Source organism: Rhodamnia argentea, chromosome 8 (genome assembly GCF_020921035.1).
Source record: "Rhodamnia argentea isolate NSW1041297 chromosome 8, ASM2092103v1, whole genome shotgun sequence".
NCBI classification, from domain to species: Eukaryota; Viridiplantae; Streptophyta; class Magnoliopsida; order Myrtales; family Myrtaceae; genus Rhodamnia; species Rhodamnia argentea.
Genome location: NC_063157.1, coordinates 24,315,375 through 24,334,218, shown reverse-complemented (window position 1 = coordinate 24,334,218; position 18,844 = coordinate 24,315,375). Strand labels below are relative to the sequence as shown.

Sequence of the window (18,844 nt, the reverse complement as noted above, 5' to 3'; positions counted from 1 at the left end):
CCTCTGTTTTTTTCATTGTGGTCGTAAGATTAAGATTCAAGCTTAGTTTGAGGCTTGGACTAAACCATGTCGACCATTCGAGTGGGAGTCACGTTGAATCCATGCTCGAGGTTATTAAAAACTTAACCGAATCGAGCTGTCAACCAAGCTTGAATCAAGTATTCGAGCCTTATAGATTCCAATCGAATCAAGCTGAACTTAAAAATTCAACTGCTCCGTGTTGTCTGGATTGCAGCCCTAATTAGAAGTGCCGTACAAACGCAATCGTTGAGTTAGGGCCGACCAAGACGCCTCATGATGAACTCGGTTTGATCAGGCGAGATAGGTTTATAAGACTTGTCACACGAATCGACAAGTGATTTTATAAGATTTCTCGAGCAGCATGGATCATGGACCGTGCTTAATGGGAGGTTGCATCGAATTCACGCCACCCCATTTGAAATTCCTACAAGTCCATACTAAAATTTGATTAGCAGGACTAAATTATTCTTAACACTGATTCTAACATCAACCTTCCTGAGTATCTTTTTCCCAGCCTCAACATATTAATCCTTCTCATTAATGCAAGCCCAGTATTTATTAATCCTCCTAATTATCTATAGGGAAGTCAGAAGTTTGGTCTAATCATTGGCTAGATCTAACTTCGATCGCGGTGCTCCTGTAATAACCACGAACAACGTCGAGCATATAAGAGTAGAATCAATCCTCAACCATCATGAATTTACTCGTGTGATCAACTTCCAATCGGTACCGAACTAATCAAAAGTTAATTAACCAAGAGGATACCCACCCTCATCTATAAACTTTCTCATCACACGTGTTTCGGAAAGAGACAAGTCACCCACCGTCTCTTTGCTTTCAACCTTTACAGATCAAAAGATAAATGAGCTTCAACAACCTTAGGTACACAACAAGGTGGAATTGAATTTACCACCACCTAAACCGGGTGGGTCGTCACATTCAACTCATCTGCCCCAGCAATTCTATGCAATTGCCAAGGATCTGTCAAGTCCTGCTTACATAATGGTCCTTCGAGTTTGTAACTGCTTCGGTTTGATCCTTCACAGCTCACATGCAATGATGTGGCAACCATGCCGAAAGTTACATGAAGGTCGGGTCGTAGAAATAGTTTTTACCACACTCAACTTCATGAGGTAGCTAGAGAAGACAAAGCACATCTTCAGGACCACATGGTACAGGAACCGTTCCTAGCTATCTGGTTTTTGAGTGATAGCACAAACGTCAATGTAGAACTATGTGAAGTTAGATGTCAAGCACAAATCTGTAATGGTATATGCACAAGGACGGAGAAGCCATAATGTTAACTTTAGTTCCCAACAATCAATGAGTTGATCATGCCCTTCTATGAACTGCACAAGCACATCCTCTGTCACCCCTCCCCCGCACCCCCCCAAACCGTGCTTACGACTCTATACCCCAACCCAACTTGCAGTCTAAACACAGCTTTAGCATGCCACCACTCACAAGTTGCAGTTCACACACACGTGCAGTCAGTGATTCCAACCAAGCACAGCACCATGCAATGCAAAACTCACTCGGAGAGAATACCGAATTCCCCGCTGGCAATCAGGGACCTGATTGACCTAAGGCGAGCAACTGCCAAATGACTTTCCCGTTGATTTCACAGGACAGACAGATATTGAATTAACGGAAAGGAACAGACATCTCATCTAATAAGGAATAGGTAACGAATCCGCTCTTACTGTTAGCACATGATGCTTGTGCTTGGAACACTCATCATCACTTTGAAGATCCAAGCACAACGGGCTTGATGGACTACTGACTCCAAAGTTTCAAGTAAAGTGGAGAATAAAAACATACGGCTGTAGAAACAACAGACCCATCTTCAGGTAAATCTGCTCAAGATGTTTATTGACAAACTGGAAAGAAGAGGGGGCACAATCCAACCACATCACACGTGGTAGATGAAAGCAATATTATGTCCTTCAACAATCATGTTCTGCTGCTATTGCCACTGAAAAATTTATTCATGAGAAAGCCTGAAAAACTTCAAAAACTCTCTGTGGAATGGAAGAAATGGTAACTCGTGCTAGTCCAAAGTTTTGAGTGGGCTTAACTTGATATGGTTTCAAAGGCTTCACCTATAAATTACACAGCCATTTTCAATCACAGTACTCAAAACTCTTCTTTTGAAGCATTCCTAGGATTGTAAAACATATGCTGACTACAGAGGGTTTGCCGTACTCTCTGATCGAAACATGTTTCTACACAGTACAGACTCTACTGAAGCCCTCAGCAGGTTCCAGGGAGACAATTAAGTTATTGCCTCCTCAGGGTAACCATTTTCCATGCCAAAAGCAATGGTTCGAGGTGAAATTGAACATCAGATAATGAACCATCATGGAAGAACATGCATGATCAGTTGTATACTGACTGTAAGTCACATAAGAAACATACACAAAACCCCCAAGCCTTGCTCCACTGAGCGAGCTGGTGATTGCTTGAGCCATCATTGTTCTTTAGCCTTCTTCCGTGCCAAGAAGCGTTCTTTAGCCGCAGCAAGAGCATCCTGACTTCTTTTATGATGGTCAGGCGGCGGTTGATCAGAGGAGGAGGGCTCAGATTTTTCTTGTGCAGAAGTATCATCAGTAACCCGTTTCTCATGGATAGCTTCAAAACTCTTCTTAGAATCAGGAGAGGCTTCAGCATGAAGCCCTTCTGGCGTTCTAGAAGGTTCTGCATGAGAGTTTGTGGTGATCAATGAAGGATCTTCTCCAGATACGTTGACATTCATTTTCTCTTCGTGCTTCTCAGGCGTTTGTAACTCAACGTGCTTCTCAGGCTTCTTCGACTCGGCATGTTTCCCCATTTTTTCTGACTCAAGTGCACTAGCACCAAATGCGATATTTTTCTCAAGATTGAAATAGAAGTCACTCAAGTCTTTCTTCTTGATTACCTATAACACAACAGCAAAAATATTAATACGTGAAACAGTTTTAGAAAGCTTCCCAGCAATCAGCATATATTTCTCAAAAGTGGCTGGAAAACTCCATCTAGAAAAGAGGACCAAGTATAGGGACAAAAAGTCTGCAGCGAGCAATTTGACTAGCCAACAGACTCTAGCATAAAAACCGTCTTCTCTCTCTCTATCTTTTGTGGGTGCAAGTGTGTGTTTAAGGAAAAACTTGTTGTCAGAGTCATCAATATCACAGTAAAGAATCTAGTTGACGTTAAAACGCATCAAGGGATCAAAATTCTCCAATAATTATGGCACAAATGCAGGTAAATTCCAGAATGATTGTAAATATTATAACATGTATTATAACAGGAGAATTGTCATTGACCTCAAGTAAGGAAAGATCTGTAAAATCATACTGAACTTGCCGGATCTCACAATGCATACTGCTGTATGTGCAGTGCCAGTTATTCAATTGGCAGTTATTATGGGAATAACTCATTAATGATGCCAAAACAAGTTACTAATGATTTAGATTTTCAACTGGAAGGCTGTTAACACAATGAATTTATCCCAGTGCCTTTATCAACACCTAGACTGGACTCTCCTATAAAGCAGGAAACTTTTTTGTAGGAATTCAGAGTACGGCTGATCAGGATGCTCAGACAAATGCTTTAGAGTATGGCCAACACAAATTGCCAGGAAAAGATGTTTAATAGACATGATATTCTAGATCGTCACCAAAGTCCCACAGTATATATAGCAGCTAAACAGAGGCACATGCAGGCATGCAAGTTCAACAGGAAAAGAAACATACATCATCTTTCTCTTCTCGCATTTGCCGTAGCCGCTCCTCCTCCATCCATTTTGCTTGCTCTGCAAGTTTCTTTTTATACGCACTTGTTACAAATTTGTCCTTGTCAGCATAGAGGTGATCGTCTTTGCTCCTCTCTTTAGCCAGCTTTTTCTCATATACTATTTCCTGTTCCCTCTGTCGCTTTTCTGCCTTTTTAAGCAGATTCTGGATGTATTTAGGCTGAAAATGGGAGGAACTCATTGTTCAGACCTAGTCAAAATGAATAAACAGAGAATAGAAGAGAGATAATCCAAAGGATAATCTTACATTGGCATCAACTTATAAGGGAAAAAGTAAAGTGAAAGCTATCTCCTGCCCCACTAAGATTTTAGAAAATAACACATGCTTTTCCAAAATCACCAGTATCATATACCCTAACTATCTAAGCAGACTTTCTGTTAGTTATTAAAGAAATATCACTATGGAGCACTAGCAGGTTCCAACAAACGAGGAAAGAAGTTGATAGCCCAAAAAGAGAGGATGGCTGGGATATGCCATTATTCCAGTCACCAAGTGTTATTCCACCAACAGGTTCCTATAAAAACCGGCCCTGCAGGATTAGCGTATGGGAAATTCACTTGACCGCCTTTGTCTCACATCTCATAAAGAAAAGGAGTTGGTGGAAATCTCAAATCTCATGTAAGTCATTGCGGTAGTTTCCGACCATAAATAAGACATTCCTGATGTTATGTGAAAATTAATGAGTAATTTTACTTCGAATGAGAGGCTATTCTATCATAACCTACATACTTTGAAGGATTTGACTGGCCAGTGTCTCTTTTTTTTTTTTTCCCCAATCTTGCATCAGAGATAAGGAAGTGGATTTTCTTGGGATAAGAAAGCTCAACTATGGGGCACCAAGGGGGTGCAAACCCACGTGAAACAGTTCCCATGCTATAGTTCAGTTCCAGTATAAATCATCAACCACATCAACCAAGGCATTTACATCCATAAGCAAAGGTTCCACTAAACCAAAGTGTAAAACTTTAAGGGAGTTTTCAATAAAAACAGAAACGGGAGATTTTATGCTGGAAAAGGAAGTTGGGTTTCCATAATAGCAGAAACAAACAAGAAGTGTCTTCCAGCTCAGAAGCATTTGGTCCGAAGGTAAACTAACACGAATTGCCCTGGTTTGAAACTGTATGCTATCTATCAAAGAGTTACACTGGACAGAGTGCGCTAACACTAACAACTCTAAGCATGTTTTGAATGAAGTCTTGAAAGACAGCATGAACTAAACATTCTTTCACTTGCAACTGCATCGAACATCAGATAAATTTATCCAGTGGGACAGTCCAGAATTTCACGACGAAGGCAGTTCGTGAAAAGAGACCAGCAAACAAACTATGTATTAGGGGAAGGTATGATGCGTCCTCAATCAGCTATTCATGCTCATTATTCACAGATCCAACATTAATTACTAAAGACAGGACAATGTAACTCTTTCTTAACCCTTCGGCCCGCGCGCATGAGAAGCAACTAAACCTTCTCTTCCCAGGTAAACAAAAAAATCCCCACTTCAACTCAATAGGGAACACAAGATAACGAAGAGTTGAGTTACCTTCCTTTCTTCGCGTTCCAAGGCTCGAGGTTGAGCTAATTTCGCCTTCATGTCATCATAGACACCGTCGTAATCAAACACCGAGGGATCCTCCTCCAACGCCTTTCTGTGCTGCTCCTCAATCTTCACAATTCAAAGACAACCGCATAAGGGAAAATTCTGAAAAAAAGAAAGACGATATGAAGGAACGAGGAGTGCAAAACACGACCGAAGCCAGGACTAGGGCACGCGAAACTCACCTCTCTGAGAGCCCTGTTCTTGGCAGACTGGCGCGCAATCTCACTCTCGACGCCGTCTTCGTCGCCATCGTCGTCGCGGAAGCCGGCCGGAGGGGGGAGGGGCGGCCGGGTCGGTTGCTTCTTCTGCTGCGACGGCGGCGCCCTAAGCTGCAAACCGTACTTCTTCATTCCTTTCGGGCGAGAGCGCGTCCGAATCCGATGGCGACCAAATTCGAGGTGACGAGCTAGTGCTATTGGCGACGAAGCTCGATGGGTAGAAAGACGAATGGTTGGGAGAAACACGGCGGTGCTTGAGCTTGAGGAAGGAGCTGCGCTGCCACCGGATGAGAAGATTTTGCACAGCGATTTCCCAATTTCTTCCACCTCTCTGGCTGTTTAATATTATTTTGATTTTTTTTTATTTTTAGAATAAATGTATTTAAAATTTATCACAAAAATATAATTTTAAAAAATTATAATTAAAATTCTAAAACACATCAAATTAACGCAATCAAATTCATCACTTCACATCACATAGTCCAACTTGAATAAAGAAAAATATTGTTATGGCTTTTTTTTAATTATTTTCTCTCGTCTAGTTTGCGCTCACTTCTTTGTTTTTTTGAAAATTTGTTTATATTTTAAATCTAATTTAGATAATATCAGAGTTCGAAAAATCATATTTAAACCAAAACGGCTTGTTTTGGTATTGTCCTTCATGTTTTCGCCACTTCAACAACGTGGAGAGAGAAAATAAAATAAAATTAAAAAAAAACCACGCCAACACTTTCCTTTAGTCGAATTGGACAAAATTAACGAAATGATTTAAATTCACGAATTTAATAAGTTTTGGAACTTAATTGTATTTTTTAAAAGTTTTGAAATTCAGTTACACTTTCTTGACAAGTTTTAATATTTGAGTATATTTATTGCATTTATTTTTAATTGATTGGCCAACACTTTGATTTTTTTTTTTTTTGTGAAATACTTAAAAACTCGATCTTGTGACTTATTGAAATCCACATGTTGGTTATCTCGCGCTATAGTAGTGAAGAGGAGATCTTATAATATTATTTGTCAGGAATATTTTTTTCATTCATATTTTTTAATCCCGACTTTCTCTTTAAGAATTGAACACAAAAAGGCTATTTTAAATGTCAAGAACTCATAAAATATCATATACAATGCCACGCATCAATATTTAGGCTCCGTTTATTTCATAAAAATAAAACATTTAAAAAAAATTGAAAATGATCTAATGGATCTCTTACAAAAATGAATGAATGAGCGAAAAATATTTTTGCTTTTTACGAAATATTTATTTGTAAATTATTACTGATAATGAAAATATTTTACATTAACTAATTACTTTTAGCGATACAAGTGATAAATTTTAAGAGTTTTTTTAAATTATTCAATTTCGCCAAACAAACTAGGCCTTAAAATAAGTTGAAAAGTTTTGCACGTGTTACCTTTCAATAAAAGACAAAGTATCACTTACGGTAAAAAATTAAAAAAAATTAAAAATCAACAGTAAAATTCAACGTGAGAGATAACATTATCATGTACCATACTACTAAAAGTAAATTAAACTCTATTTTGCAATCCTTTTAATTGCTATAACTAATTTTGAAACACAATTAAGGGGCAAAAGGACACATGGGATGTTAATAGTTGCATAGGATACTCACTTTGGCAATAATATTTTTTTTGGATCACTTAAGTACTAAATCGGAGAAAAAATAATTATTTAAGTGTTAATTCCAATAAAAAAAAATAATCACTTAAGTACCAATTCCCGTCAAACAAGACGTGCGGCATTTTTATTAATTTTTTAATACTATGAGAAATTAAAAAAAAAAAGTCAGTTCACTTGGCATTCGCGTGGCAAATTTAAAAAAAAATTCAATCCACATGAATACCACGGAATTATTTTTGTGATATTAAATTAAATTTAAAATTAAGCTAAATAACTAAAAAAATAAAAATAAAAATTGCTAGGTTGCAAGAACAATGGCTTGGAGCCCTTGCCACCACCGCCCACAATGATTGGCAATGTATAGGGGATGGCTGGTGAGGCCTCACCCAGCCATGGTGAGGCTACATCTCGTAGAATTGGGTGAGGTTTAGCCACGCAGATATACGAGGGCGAGGTTCCACTGACCTTGGCGTGGGGTCACCAACCACTCAACGATGGTGGGTTAGAGCGGTGAGGGCTTAGGCTTCTAAGCCCTCATTGCTGCGACAAAGTATTTTGCTTTTTTTTTTTTAAAAAATTTAGCTTTTGTTTTATTTTTTTATTTTTTAACTTTTGGCTTTTTTTCTATTGCTAACTCAAATGCTCCAGCGAGCTATGCAGATGTCACATCATATTTTTTACGAAACTCACCGGAATTAGCACTGAAATAACTGTTTTTAAAAAAAATCAGACATTTTAGTGATTTAAAAAAATATTAATACTAAAATAAATATTGTACATAAATATTAATAATAAAAATGAGCGTTATATATAAATATTAACATTCTAAGGTATCTTTTGCCGAAAAAAAAATCGAAAAACCAAAATCTTTCGCCGAGGCTCCGTCACTTGATCTCTTCTCACTTTATCTCGAAATCCTCCATTACCTCCTCGTCTTCTCCTGCTTCGGTTTCCTCTGAGAAAGGTCAGTCCCTCTCTCCCCTCTCTCTCTCTCTCTCTCTCTCTCTCTCTCTCCTCCCCCTCACACTGAAACCTCGTCAGATTTGAGGAATAGTCGTTTGATTCTGCTGAAAATTATGTTCTGAAATGATAGCGGTACCAAATCTTCCTACGCGTTGTCGGGATTAGTTTGCCCGAGAAATCGAATTATTGCCTCGTGTGGCTGTAGATCCGTAGCCAAAGATACTCCTTTTCAGCCGATAAGTATCGACAAAGTTCGGTTACAGAATGCCTTGTCCGCTGAATTGGTCGGTGACGTTGGAAGGAAGTAGGAAATGGGTTCGATGAGACTGCGATGAATAGATGAGACTGTTTATGCAGTCATAGTTGTCTTGCTTAGGTTAGTAAAGTTTGGAGGGAAGTCACCATAAACTGGTTGGAGTGGTTTAGTTGGAAGACAGTTCAGTGTTCTGGCCCTTTGCTGTGGAATCTGATAATGTATGCGTTTACATCTTAATCTGAAGGATTATGTGGGAAGGAAGAGCATGGACTGGATTGGTTTCTGACACGGCACTATCACCTTTTTTGCCCGAGTCTGTGGTCTTCTCTGTGGAGCTTCCTTTTGCCGGGGAGAAATCGAACTAAACTTGCATATCATGAAACTGTGAAATACTGGGCCTAGATCAAATATGATTCTTTTTTCAACTGATTTGGTGCTGACAATTGTGTTGTGGAGATTGCCTGTTCTGTTGAATGGGATGGGACGGATGACAATGATGTGCCTTATTAAGGTGTTGTGTTTATTAGTTTGGCAGTCATCTTCCCTTGGCTAGTGATTTGCAGATGGAAGACTATGTGGCCTGGTTGGAGTAGTTTAGTTGGGAGAATAAGTCATCTGGCATTTTACTTTTAGAATCTAATGGCATTTTCATATATCTTAAATCTGGTCGAATAATTATTTGGAAAGAAAAAGGCATGGATTGGTTGCTAACATTGCACTGTCGTCTTTTGCCTCCTTCTATGGTGTTTCTAGTTCTATGGTTATCGCGAATGTTGTGTTTGCATATTTAGGTTGTTTTCAAGGAGGTGAGAAAAGAAAGGGATACATGTACGATTGATGCTTGGGGTTTCCAATTACCAAGTTGTGCAAAGTATATTTTTTCCTGAATATGTAATATAATTTTATGAGTTTTTGTCTCTCTGCATACACAATCCAACTTTGGGATAAGACCAGACAAGATCTTTATGAAGGACTCTCTTTTTCAGAGTTCAACTAGAATGCATGGGAAGGTTTGAATATAGAGCCGCCATTTGTGCCCTCCTAGGAGATGTGTAAATCTTTTGCCAGTTCCAATCTGACTTCGGTTTCTATATATACCGGATGATGTTTGTCTGCTGCTGAACAGGTTCCCAGAGCATGGGAAACAAGCCTGTGAAACAAGAGCGGGAAGAGATTCTCCTGAAGGTCATACCACCTCTTGACCATGCATATGCCCGGTGGCTTACCCGGGATCTAGAAAGGATCCATGGCTTCACTCCAAGGAAACCCCGTGCCATAACGCCGCCGGATCACTACATCGAGTACATGCGCTTGAATGGGTGGCTGGATGTGAACTTGGATGATCCGGATTTAGCTCACTTGTTTAAGTAGATAGACCAGTTTGCGAGGTTTGGCAGTAGAAAATTGTTGTGTGAACTGCGGGTTACCCTTTTAAAAGTGCAATCAGCTCAATGCTTGGCATGTTCTAATGTTTCCTTCAGTATAATGGAGTGCAAGAGAATCCTCTTATCCCCTCCTTTTACCTTCTTCTAGATGGCTCTCGAATTCAATTGTGGAGTAAAAATATTAGAAGAGAAGGCTGATAGCCTGATAAGGATGAATTGGCTTAGTCGGGCAAACGATCAAGCTGAAAATTTGGGATCATCCTTGGAGACTGGAGTGTACAACCCCAGTTGATCTCTATTATTGCGAGATTGACAGTGATCTTATATGAAATCCAAATGATTTAATGACTGGAAATTGAGTGACCGCATGTGATTTGACTATGGAAATCGAATGAATTCATGTCGTAACAATCTTTCGAAATTTTAAGCTAATTTCTTAGGAAAATATCTAGTGTTTCTCTTCCAATTGTGAGGTGATTCTAGTAGATTAGAAGAAGTTACTAACAAGCTCGACAATTTGGCGAACCGATGGTAAACCGTTTTTTTTTTTTTTTTCATTAGGCTCCATTTGTTTTGTGAAAATCGAATAATATGAAAAAATATTTTTTCAAAATTAATCGTTTATATCATTTAAAATTATTTTTTTTATTATTGACCGCAATCTATTTTCAAATATTTTTGTAAATGATGAAAATAATTTTTTTCATTAAAATTTATAAGCAATACAAATGCTTATTTTTTAAAAAATGCTTTTTAAAATAGCTTTTCCGAAATTTGATTTTAATTTGACAAAAAATACCGTTCAAAATATATTGGCATAGTGCCGTTTCAAAATTTGTTTTTCTGTCCTTTTTTTGTTATGTCATATTCTTAATTGTAATTTAAAGCGAAATTCGTAAAACCGTTCTAAACTCGATTTAGTTACTTTTTAGCACCCAAATAAAAAATAAAAATAAAAAGAAAGAAGGAGAAGAAGATTGGCAAAAGAAAAGAAATAAGGACGACTGAGGTGACGTGCGCGAGTGGGTGTCCTGAATGATTTAGAAGTTGACATCTTTGTGGAGGAGAAGCCGGTGGCGGGGGAACGCGTGGCCGATCCGCGCGTGGCCCTCACTCGCGCGTACGGTTTTGTGAAGTTCGCGCCAAATAAATCGCCCCGCTCTTTTTCAGTTACCGTGCCGATGAAAGGATCGCCATTTGCACGAAAGGCGCGTAATGCGCCCCCGATTCGAACCGCCTCCCACTCCCCGCCCGACGGAAAGCTCGACCTCGTCCAGCGAGCACTAATCGAACGAAATTGATTATGTCCGTCGCATCGATCTATGAAATTTTCTTCAACTCTCACGGAAACAATCATTTTTATTTCAACTTTTCTGACGAAAAACACGAAGTTTCGGGAAAATGCCGAGTGTTCTATTATATTTACACGTACCGAGATTTGAAAAGTCGCTCGCATTAATACGTATGTCAACTCAAATTTTTTTTTTTGGTGCCAAATTTGAAATTATATCGATCATTCTCGAGAATCGGCTACATCCATAAGACGATTTGACTTTCCGACCAGGCTCCATTCTCTTTAGACCGCGTGATTTCAACCCACATAGGTTTATCGATTAGGATTTGGTCGGGCAAGCAATAAATCGTCGAAGGGTTCGGTACGACCCCGAACAATAACCCGAAATCACATACAATGAACGCTACATACCGTGTGAATTCTTCTCGTGGATTTTCTCTCCTCGGGGTCGGATACATACAATTACTCGAATTTCGTGACACTTGTTATTGTCGAAGCTAGATGAAGGAACTTATCGGGTAATGTTGACTTATAAACCGATCTAAAGCAAACCCTGTAATGTTTGATTTTTAAAATTAAAAATCGAAAATGAAATACTCTATAAACTTTTGGGAACATGCAATTCTATAAGTTAAGTTTCATTTTTATTTTTATTTTTATTTTTATTTTGTTCAAATAATTTCAGTGAGCTCAGGGAATTAAAATAAATAAAAAAAGAGAGGGGGAGGGGGGGGCTTCCCTCCACATCTATATCCGAACCAAATTCCCTCCTCCTCCCTTCTCTCTTCCCTCGTTTTCTGCTCTCTCTTTACCCGCTTTTTTATTTTTTGTTTCCTTCTCCTTCTTCTTCCTCCTCGTTCCTCCGCACCGATTTCCCTCGCTCCTCTCGATTTCTCTCTCTAGAATCCGTTCCCTCCCTCCCGCTCTTTCTCTCTCCTCGATCCCCCTCCCCGAAACCCGCTTCCGATTCTCGGCAGCACCTCCCGCAACCAGTCGCCCCTCGGTCTCCCCCGCCCCGCCTCTCTCTCTCTTCCGCCTTCCAAAACCCCAGCTCCGCGCGGGAGTCGCCGATTCCCCTGCCGATCTTGGGGCCGATGTCCGATCACTCTGCTCCGAAGCAGCCGCCGCGCCCGGCCCCGCCCCAGCCCAAGCTGCGGAACCCCCTCGACCGCCAGCTCCCCTTCTCCTCCGTTAAGCCGCCTTTTGTTGCTCCCCCCGACTACCACCGCTTCTCCCCCGAGGCCCCGCGCAGGGTCGCTGATCACGAGGCCGACGCCCTCTTGGTTCGATCCCCGGTGAGTGGGACCACTCTCCCTCGATTCCCACGCGCGTCCTTGGTGCGGGTTTTTTGTTTTCTTTTTGGGGCTTTTGCCGAATTGCGGCGAGATCTGCTTGGGTTTTGGTGCTGGTAGCTTGTTCTGAGCTCACCTGCTTTGGATTTCGTCTCGTTTTGTCGGGCCTGCTGCGTGCGGTTCTGATTGAGGTTCCAGTATTCGATTTTTCCTGTTGGTTTTACTAGCTACAGTGGGTTTGATACGTTTTGGTCGTAATTCGAGTGTCTTCTCTTTCTAAGAGGAGCAAGCTTACTTCGGAGAGTTTGTGATTTCATGGTCATTGTGGCTTTCCTAGGAGTCGGTAAATTGCAGCTGCTGAAGAATTAGTGTATGGACTTGAACAAGTTGTCTCGAAATGGGTTGTGGGGGGAAATGACTTGTTTTTTGCGTAATTTGAAAGACTGTCAAAGTCAGTTACATTGCTGGTGAATACATTGAGTTTACAGGCTGTACTGGGACAATGTTTGTGTCTTGGACCCTAGCAAGTCAAACTTGCACTGAGGAACAAGATTTAATCGTTCTTGTAGCTTTTCAATGTCAGTTGCTGTCATTCCTTGTGCAGTGGTTCTTCCACATCAACCAATCAATTCATTTTTCAAGTTGATTTTGGATTTAAGTTTTGCCTTTTGTTATTGACAGGAGATCCTCAACTATTTGTTGGATTCCCTTCCCCTCTCTCTGTGGGGGGACGGGAAAAGGTTGAGTAGCTCCGTGTTTTCAGCAGTATTCAATTACCTAGAAAGACTCTAGTTATCTCTCATTATATTATGTCAGGATTAAGGGATTTCTTAGGCTAAATAAGTGTATAAGATGCACTCATGAGTCATGAGTACTTCTTCATGGTGTAGTTGTACAGAACACCCGTAGTCTTGCATTGACAATGGTAGTACTAGTGTAATAACGGTGGCTTTGCTACATGTCAACACATGGATGATTGAAAGTTTTTCAGATTCCGTGCTCTCTTTTAGTTCGGTAAAGTTTAGTTCTGCTTTAAGTCACTGTTAGACAGGTGAGGTTGAATAAATTTGTTTACTTTTTGCTTTGCCGCTCAAATTGCCTTCACTGGGTTAGAGATATAAAATTTTATGGGGAGCTTGAACTCTTCTATCCTTTTAGGAAACTTTATGCTCGTCCTTTTATGGACAACACAACGTGGGTCGTCCTTAATTACATGTGAAACTGCGGCTGTCCGTTGCATGAACTTTCTTGTTATTTGTGTTCCTTCGACTTTTGTCACTTTGCCCTTGTGCACTCTTACTCCATACTTCTTTCTGGGGTTCGTTTCTTAGCCTCTTAAGTGGCATCCTTTGTTATGCATCTCTTTTGATGTCCGAGGAAGCTGATGAAGTTTTAAAACCGCATCTGATGGACACATATGTCGTCACACATAAATGAAGTGCTGATACATGTCACCGTTACATACCATTAATATTACAAATAAGTTGTTTAGACATGTTGCTAATAGATCTCTACATGGTTTGATCAGCAACTAAAGAGGAAAAGTGACACGGTGGATCGCAAGGCAGAGCAAAATGATTGGTCAGCTGGAGCTGGTTATGCTGAGGTTCTTAGTAGTCCTGTTCAGACGCCTGTATCAGGAAAAACAGCTAAGGGCAATAAAACTTCAAGGATCACAAAGAACAATAGATTAGGACCTCAAACTCCTATCTCAAATGCTGGTCAGTTTAAGGATCTTTATTGGGTGTTCCACCTTCATTAACCTGCTGCTTAGCTCATGCATAAGCCACTTACGTCGGGAAATAAGGATACAGTAGATGGACTTAGCTTTTGCCCTATACACATTGATTATAATGATTTCGATAGTATAAGATTAACTCGGCATTTATTGGTAATTTGGTAGGTTCTCCGTCTGGCAATAATCTTACTCCAGCTGGTCCATGTCGTTACGACAGCTCTCTAGGTAACTTGGGCTTTTGTGAGACAATTCAAAGACAGAACGCACATAAATTACGTCATTTATCATGTTTCCTATTTCTCTTCCAGGTCTTTTGACTAAGAAGTTTATCAACTTGATAAAGCGTGCTGAAGATGGTGTTCTTGATCTAAACAAAGCTGCCGAGACTTTGGAGGTAAGTGTAACCGTTTTGTTTTCTGCCATACCTCATCTGCTGATGCGAGATTCTTTACTAGAGGATATGATGTTGCTATAGGTGCAAAAGAGGCGAATATATGACATTACAAATGTCCTTGAAGGCATTGGGCTCATTGAGAAGAAACTAAAGAACCGAATTCAGTGGAAGTAAGCAAATGTTCTACTGGAATCTACATATTTGAATTTAATAGACTTAGAAATTGTCCTAGCAAACAAGTGGATACTAAAAGCTTGGTCTTCTATAAATCAGGGGGCTGGAGGCTTCAAGGCCAGGGGAGATTGACGAAAGTGTTACTAGCTTACAGGTATCCACGACTAGATCTTTTTTCATGTTAATCCTTCAATGACTTTGGTTTTGAATCGCAGAAGCTTTTGTACATGTTGGCACTATTTCAATGATTTTTCTACCAGCAAATTTTTTTTCTTTGGCCTTTATATTTGAAATGGAGATTGGAATCCAAAAGTATCATGAGGTCAATGATTTTAACTTGCTTTCACCACTGTCACTCTCATATTATCTAGGTCCTTAGACGTTATTATCAGGTTCCTTGACGCTTCTCTTGATGTCTCATTTGGCAATTTATTTTGCAGACTTTGCCCACACCCCCTAAAGAAAGAATTTAGGGAGACATAACTGACTTTCTAATCCAAACTGTTTACCCTTTCCCTCCATTGTCAGGCACAAGTTGAAAGCCTTGCGGTGGAGGAACATGGGTTGGATGAACGAATAAGGTGGGTTATCTTGGAACGGTTATTGTCAATTCTCTCTTATGATCTTCCTGCCCTTGACTAGTATCCTGAGGCATCCACATCTTTGCAGAGAAATGCAGGAGAGATTGAGGGATCTCAGCGAAGATGATAACAATAAAAGGTAGAATTTGATCCTTGAGGACTTTCTTTGTTGATTTTGCGGATCTTTGAATTGACCCACCGTCGCCTTTATAGGTTGCTTTTTATTACTGAAGACGACATCAAGGCTTTACCATGTTTCCAGGTTAAAATCTCTCCTTTGCCGTGTGGGGGTATCGTAAATAGGCATTTTTCTTGGTTTCTGTGCATTCGCCAGCAGCTTTCACCTAAGCTTATTGATTATATAATACCTTGCTTTTGTCAGAATGAAACTCTCATAGCAATAAAAGCTCCCCATGGCACAACTCTAGAAGTTCCAGATCCTGATGAAGTTAGTATAACTCATTTTAACCAGTAAAGACGTTCTTTGATGTGTAAAGCATCGATAACCAGTGACCTTTTTAACCTTATGTCCCCAGGCGGTTGACTATCCCCAAAGAAGATATAGGATTGTCCTCAGAAGCACAATGGGTCCTATAGACGTTTATCTTGTCAGGTACTTTCTTTTTTCCTCCCTTTTTCGGGTAGTCAGCATTATTGCTTCTTTCTTGGTCATAACTATTGCAAAAGCATGCTCCTGAAAATGGTTGGTCAGCTGTTTAGAAAGTCTCAATGCTTCCACATACTCAATCACCTCCCCCTGACATTGTTCGTTACAGTCAATTTGAAGAGAGATTTGAGGAGATTAATGGCGGTGAGGCTACGCCAAGTGGTCAACCAAGAGTTAACGAGAAGTCAGTGACAACCGTAGCCCAGGAAGAATCCAGCAGACAGGAGAATGACATGCAAGCCCAACTTGCTGACATAGCATACTCAGATTTTAGTACCTCCCAAGACATCGTGGGTGGATTTATGAAGATTGTTCCTTCAGATGTCGATGTAAGTGTTCCTGTAGCCTGCCTGGTGATGTGGCTTCTTGAGGATGGAGGTTCCAATGAAAAAAAAAATTGTTTTAGTCTCAGTGGTAGTAGAAAAATGACCGATGTTATAAAACAATGTAGAGTATTTGATGATGGGACGAAGAGAAACTGCAAAAATTCTCTGCTTATCTATAAAATGCTGGAATCTGAGTTCTCGCATTAGTAAATGTCACTAATTTGCGTTATTGCTTTGCCTTCTCCTGACAGAGTGTTGCAGATTATTGGCTCTTATCAGACGCAGATGTTAGCATCACGGACATATGGAGGGCAGAGTGTATCCTTTTGCTTAAGACGATTCGTTTTGCAACCTTATTCTCTTCACCTTTTATTCTCCGTAGTATCCACTGTACTGCTGGTAGGTTGAACTTCCTTAACGTACGCTCATAGCTGGAGTTCAGTGGAATGGGTTGGGTTCACTTCATGAGGACTACGGCATGGCTAATGTCAGTACACCGCGGGCCCAAACTCCACCACCGAATACAACAGAAGTACCTGCTGCCGCTACTTCGCCGGCAAGATGAGTGGCATCGACTCTTTTGGGATTCACGGATCTGTTTCAAATGGAGAACAATGACATCTTGTCATCTCCCGGACCTGTTCTGTCACGGAGATTTCTGGGTTCAACAGTTCGATGGAGGTGGGAAATTCCCCTCACCTCATCCCTCGGAGTCCTTAGAGAAATCTGTCCAGTGTATTACACTCGGAGGTGACGATAGTCGAGGAGGTTTATGTACAGATGATTAGCATGCATAAATTCATGTGATTTTACGAGCATGTAATAAAGCGCCCATATGTTAAGTTCATACATGTATATGGTTCCGTGTCGTTGTCATGGTTAATTAAGTGTCGGATCTTTGTACTCCAGCTCGAGAAATGGGAACCCGTTGCATTTGTATTTTGGCATCTGATGTTTGAAGCGAGTCTGTGTCAAGAATCATCAAATATTCTGCCTTGGGAGATCTCCACATGTAATGACGGGAAATGTTTCCGAGATAAATTTCCTCTCTTGTTTACCCGAAATGCGTTTCTGTTCAACTGTACTCTAATTGATGAGTATTGCGTATTGACTCTAGAATTGATTCAAGAGTATTTCCATGCATAAAAAGCCGAAGTTGTCCAGGCGAAAAGGTGTTATAATACGAGGAGCCATAATTTGTGCTGAGAAAAATGTCAAAAAGTATGTTCTACAGCTATTACATGTAAGGATACAGAACCATGGCTTGGGAACATCAGAGAATCAATGTGCAAATCACTTCTCCTTATCAACTACTTTCTTCCCGATCCAACCGGCAACTATGGGAGTGAGGGCCACCGTCGGAGGAAACCGAATTGGGGACGCGGCTTTGTGCGCGGCGTAGGCCAAAGCAAAGGTCCCAACCTTCTCTCCGGTGGCATCCACCGAAATTCCCCCCTGCAACCAAAGACCATGAACCACGACTCCAACCAAACATTTCCAGGTAAATCTGCAAAGGCGTGATGCCACCGAATTAAGAATTACCTTCTGCAACAGAGATTGTACGTCGACGCCGGCGCTGATGAGGGCGTAACAAAGCGAGAATGAGATCAAGGAAAGAGTGATGGAGGTAGCCAGGTATGCTCCCCCGTATTTGGCAAGGAGTTCCTTGGCTTGATCTGTCCTTGACTTCTTCTGCTCACTATCTCCCTTTCCTTCCTCTTTTGAACTGAATATCTGTACATGATCAACAAAAGCACATTTGCTAATCATGCTTCCAACTCACCAACACAAGCAATTGGTTAATATCAGCATCACTAGATTGATAATGGATTTACTTATTTTTGTCTGCTCCAGTAAATTCCAGATTCATGTTTAAACTGAAGAGATCATACGACAACTGACAATTTAAAAAAAAACAAAATTGATTGAACGGCCAGAAATAACTTGGGGGAGAGGGAGAGCGATGGTTTTATCCTATCCATTCAAACAAGGCCTAGAACAAATCTGAACGTTACAAGAGATAAGAGAATGATCCCAGAAAGGCAGAGTAGCCTGCAACTCAATAGCTGTCATCGATTCAAAACATGGCGAGGATTGCCAAGTGAGGAAGAAGAAGAGCGAGAGAGCGGAGCTTGAATTCACCTGCCAGAGACCAGCTTCGAGGCCATACTTCTTGGTGGTTTCATCCGCCGAAGCAGACGGCGAAGGTGGGTTCTGCGCCTCGCTCGTCTTCTCCCTGACGGCTCTCACCGCGACGCGATTCGAACCGGGTTTGCGGTGTCTAGGCGACGAGGCGAAGTAGCAGAACCCTTCTCGCCTCGGGCGCGGAGACGAAGGAGAACAGCAAGAGGGAGAAGAGAGAGCGGGAAGCAAATTCAATGCCTCCATCTTTCGGCCGAATCAAAAAGACCCAACTTCCAAATCCAGCTTCTCGATCCTTATCATTCGGAAAGGTGAAAAATTGTTCTTGTAAATGAGCGAGGGAGCTTCAATCGACCACGA

At 40.7% G+C, this 18,844-nt stretch overlaps 4 protein-coding genes across 6 annotated transcripts; 2 read left to right on the top strand and 2 right to left on the bottom strand.

Moving 5' to 3' along the window:
* Window positions 1–2,188: 2,188 nt before the first annotated feature.
* On the bottom strand, window positions 2,189–5,943 carry LOC115735213 (nuclear speckle splicing regulatory protein 1-like). 2 transcript variants are annotated; one of them, XM_048284247.1, is made up of 5 exons: window positions 5,836–5,943; window positions 5,595–5,800; window positions 5,356–5,478; window positions 3,756–3,974; window positions 2,189–2,938 (listed from the first exon to the last, which is right to left on the bottom strand). In XM_048284247.1, exons 2-5 carry the CDS (start codon window positions 5,760–5,762, stop codon window positions 2,492–2,494), a joined length of 957 nt encoding a protein of 318 aa, XP_048140204.1. In that variant the 5' UTR covers window positions 5,763–5,800; window positions 5,836–5,943; the 3' UTR covers window positions 2,189–2,491. The 2 variants fall into 2 exon arrangements, with proteins under 2 accessions (XP_048140204.1, XP_030522195.1); XM_030666335.2 differs by having other exon boundaries at window positions 5,595–5,882.
* Window positions 5,944–8,125: 2,182 nt separating this feature from the next.
* LOC115735220 lies at window positions 8,126–10,000 on the top strand. Its single transcript, XM_030666343.2, has 2 exons — window positions 8,126–8,236; window positions 9,618–10,000. Exon 2 carries the CDS (start codon window positions 9,629–9,631, stop codon window positions 9,860–9,862), a length of 234 nt encoding a protein of 77 aa, XP_030522203.1. The 5' UTR covers window positions 8,126–8,236; window positions 9,618–9,628; the 3' UTR covers window positions 9,863–10,000.
* Window positions 10,001–12,158: 2,158 nt separating this feature from the next.
* LOC115735212 (transcription factor E2FB) lies at window positions 12,159–17,338 on the top strand. Of its 2 annotated transcripts, none has more exons than XM_048284240.1 (14): window positions 12,159–12,465; window positions 13,994–14,183; window positions 14,366–14,425; window positions 14,509–14,594; window positions 14,676–14,764; window positions 14,868–14,922; window positions 15,297–15,349; window positions 15,438–15,488; window positions 15,563–15,611; window positions 15,732–15,797; window positions 15,886–15,962; window positions 16,126–16,345; window positions 16,594–16,660; window positions 16,774–17,338. In XM_048284240.1, the coding sequence occupies exons 1-14, from the start codon at window positions 12,265–12,267 to the stop codon at window positions 16,905–16,907; spliced, it is 1,398 nt and encodes a 465-aa protein (XP_048140197.1). In that variant the 5' UTR covers window positions 12,159–12,264; the 3' UTR covers window positions 16,908–17,338. The 2 variants fall into 2 exon arrangements, with proteins under 2 accessions (XP_048140197.1, XP_030522194.1); XM_030666334.2 differs by having other exon boundaries at window positions 12,162–12,465; window positions 13,991–14,183.
* A 191-nt stretch (window positions 17,339–17,529) lies between these two features.
* On the bottom strand, window positions 17,530–18,839 carry LOC115735219. The gene is made up of 3 exons (XM_030666342.2): window positions 18,485–18,839; window positions 17,885–18,076; window positions 17,530–17,797 (listed from the first exon to the last, which is right to left on the bottom strand). The coding sequence occupies exons 1-3, from the start codon at window positions 18,728–18,730 to the stop codon at window positions 17,636–17,638; spliced, it is 600 nt and encodes a 199-aa protein (XP_030522202.1). The 5' UTR covers window positions 18,731–18,839; the 3' UTR covers window positions 17,530–17,635.
* Window positions 18,840–18,844: the final 5 nt, after the last annotated feature.

What these genes read in the sequence shown, in the direction of transcription:
- LOC115735212 (XM_030666334.2), top strand. Translation starts at nt 12,265, where the DNA reads ATGTCCGATCACTCTGCTCCGAAGCAGCCGCCGCGCCCGGCCCCGCCC. An exon ending in AAAGTGTTACTAGCTTACAG is followed by an intron (nt 14,923 to 15,296) that starts GTATCCACGACT and finishes CTCCATTGTCAG; the next exon opens with GCACAAGTTGAAAGCCTTGC. An exon ending in TTGTTCCTTCAGATGTCGAT is followed by an intron (nt 16,346 to 16,593) that starts GTAAGTGTTCCT and finishes TTCTCCTGACAG; the next exon opens with AGTGTTGCAGATTATTGGCT.
- LOC115735213 (XM_048284247.1), bottom strand. Translation starts at nt 5,762, where the DNA reads ATGAAGAAGTACGGTTTGCAGCTTAGGGCGCCGCCGTCGCAGCAGAAG. An exon ending in AGAACAGGGCTCTCAGAGAG is followed by an intron (nt 5,479 to 5,594) that starts GTGAGTTTCGCG and finishes TGAATTGTGAAG; the next exon opens with ATTGAGGAGCAGCACAGAAA. An exon ending in TGCGAGAAGAGAAAGATGAT is followed by an intron (nt 2,939 to 3,755) that starts GTATGTTTCTTT and finishes GTTGTGTTATAG; the next exon opens with GTAATCAAGAAGAAAGACTT.
- LOC115735220 (XM_030666343.2), top strand. Translation starts at nt 9,629, where the DNA reads ATGGGAAACAAGCCTGTGAAACAAGAGCGGGAAGAGATTCTCCTGAAG.
- LOC115735219 (XM_030666342.2), bottom strand. Translation starts at nt 18,730, where the DNA reads ATGGAGGCATTGAATTTGCTTCCCGCTCTCTCTTCTCCCTCTTGCTGT. An exon ending in TCGAAGCTGGTCTCTGGCAG is followed by an intron (nt 18,077 to 18,484) that starts GTGAATTCAAGC and finishes GATCATGTACAG; the next exon opens with ATATTCAGTTCAAAAGAGGA. An exon ending in TACAATCTCTGTTGCAGAAG is followed by an intron (nt 17,798 to 17,884) that starts GTAATTCTTAAT and finishes CTTTGGTTGCAG; the next exon opens with GGGGGAATTTCGGTGGATGC.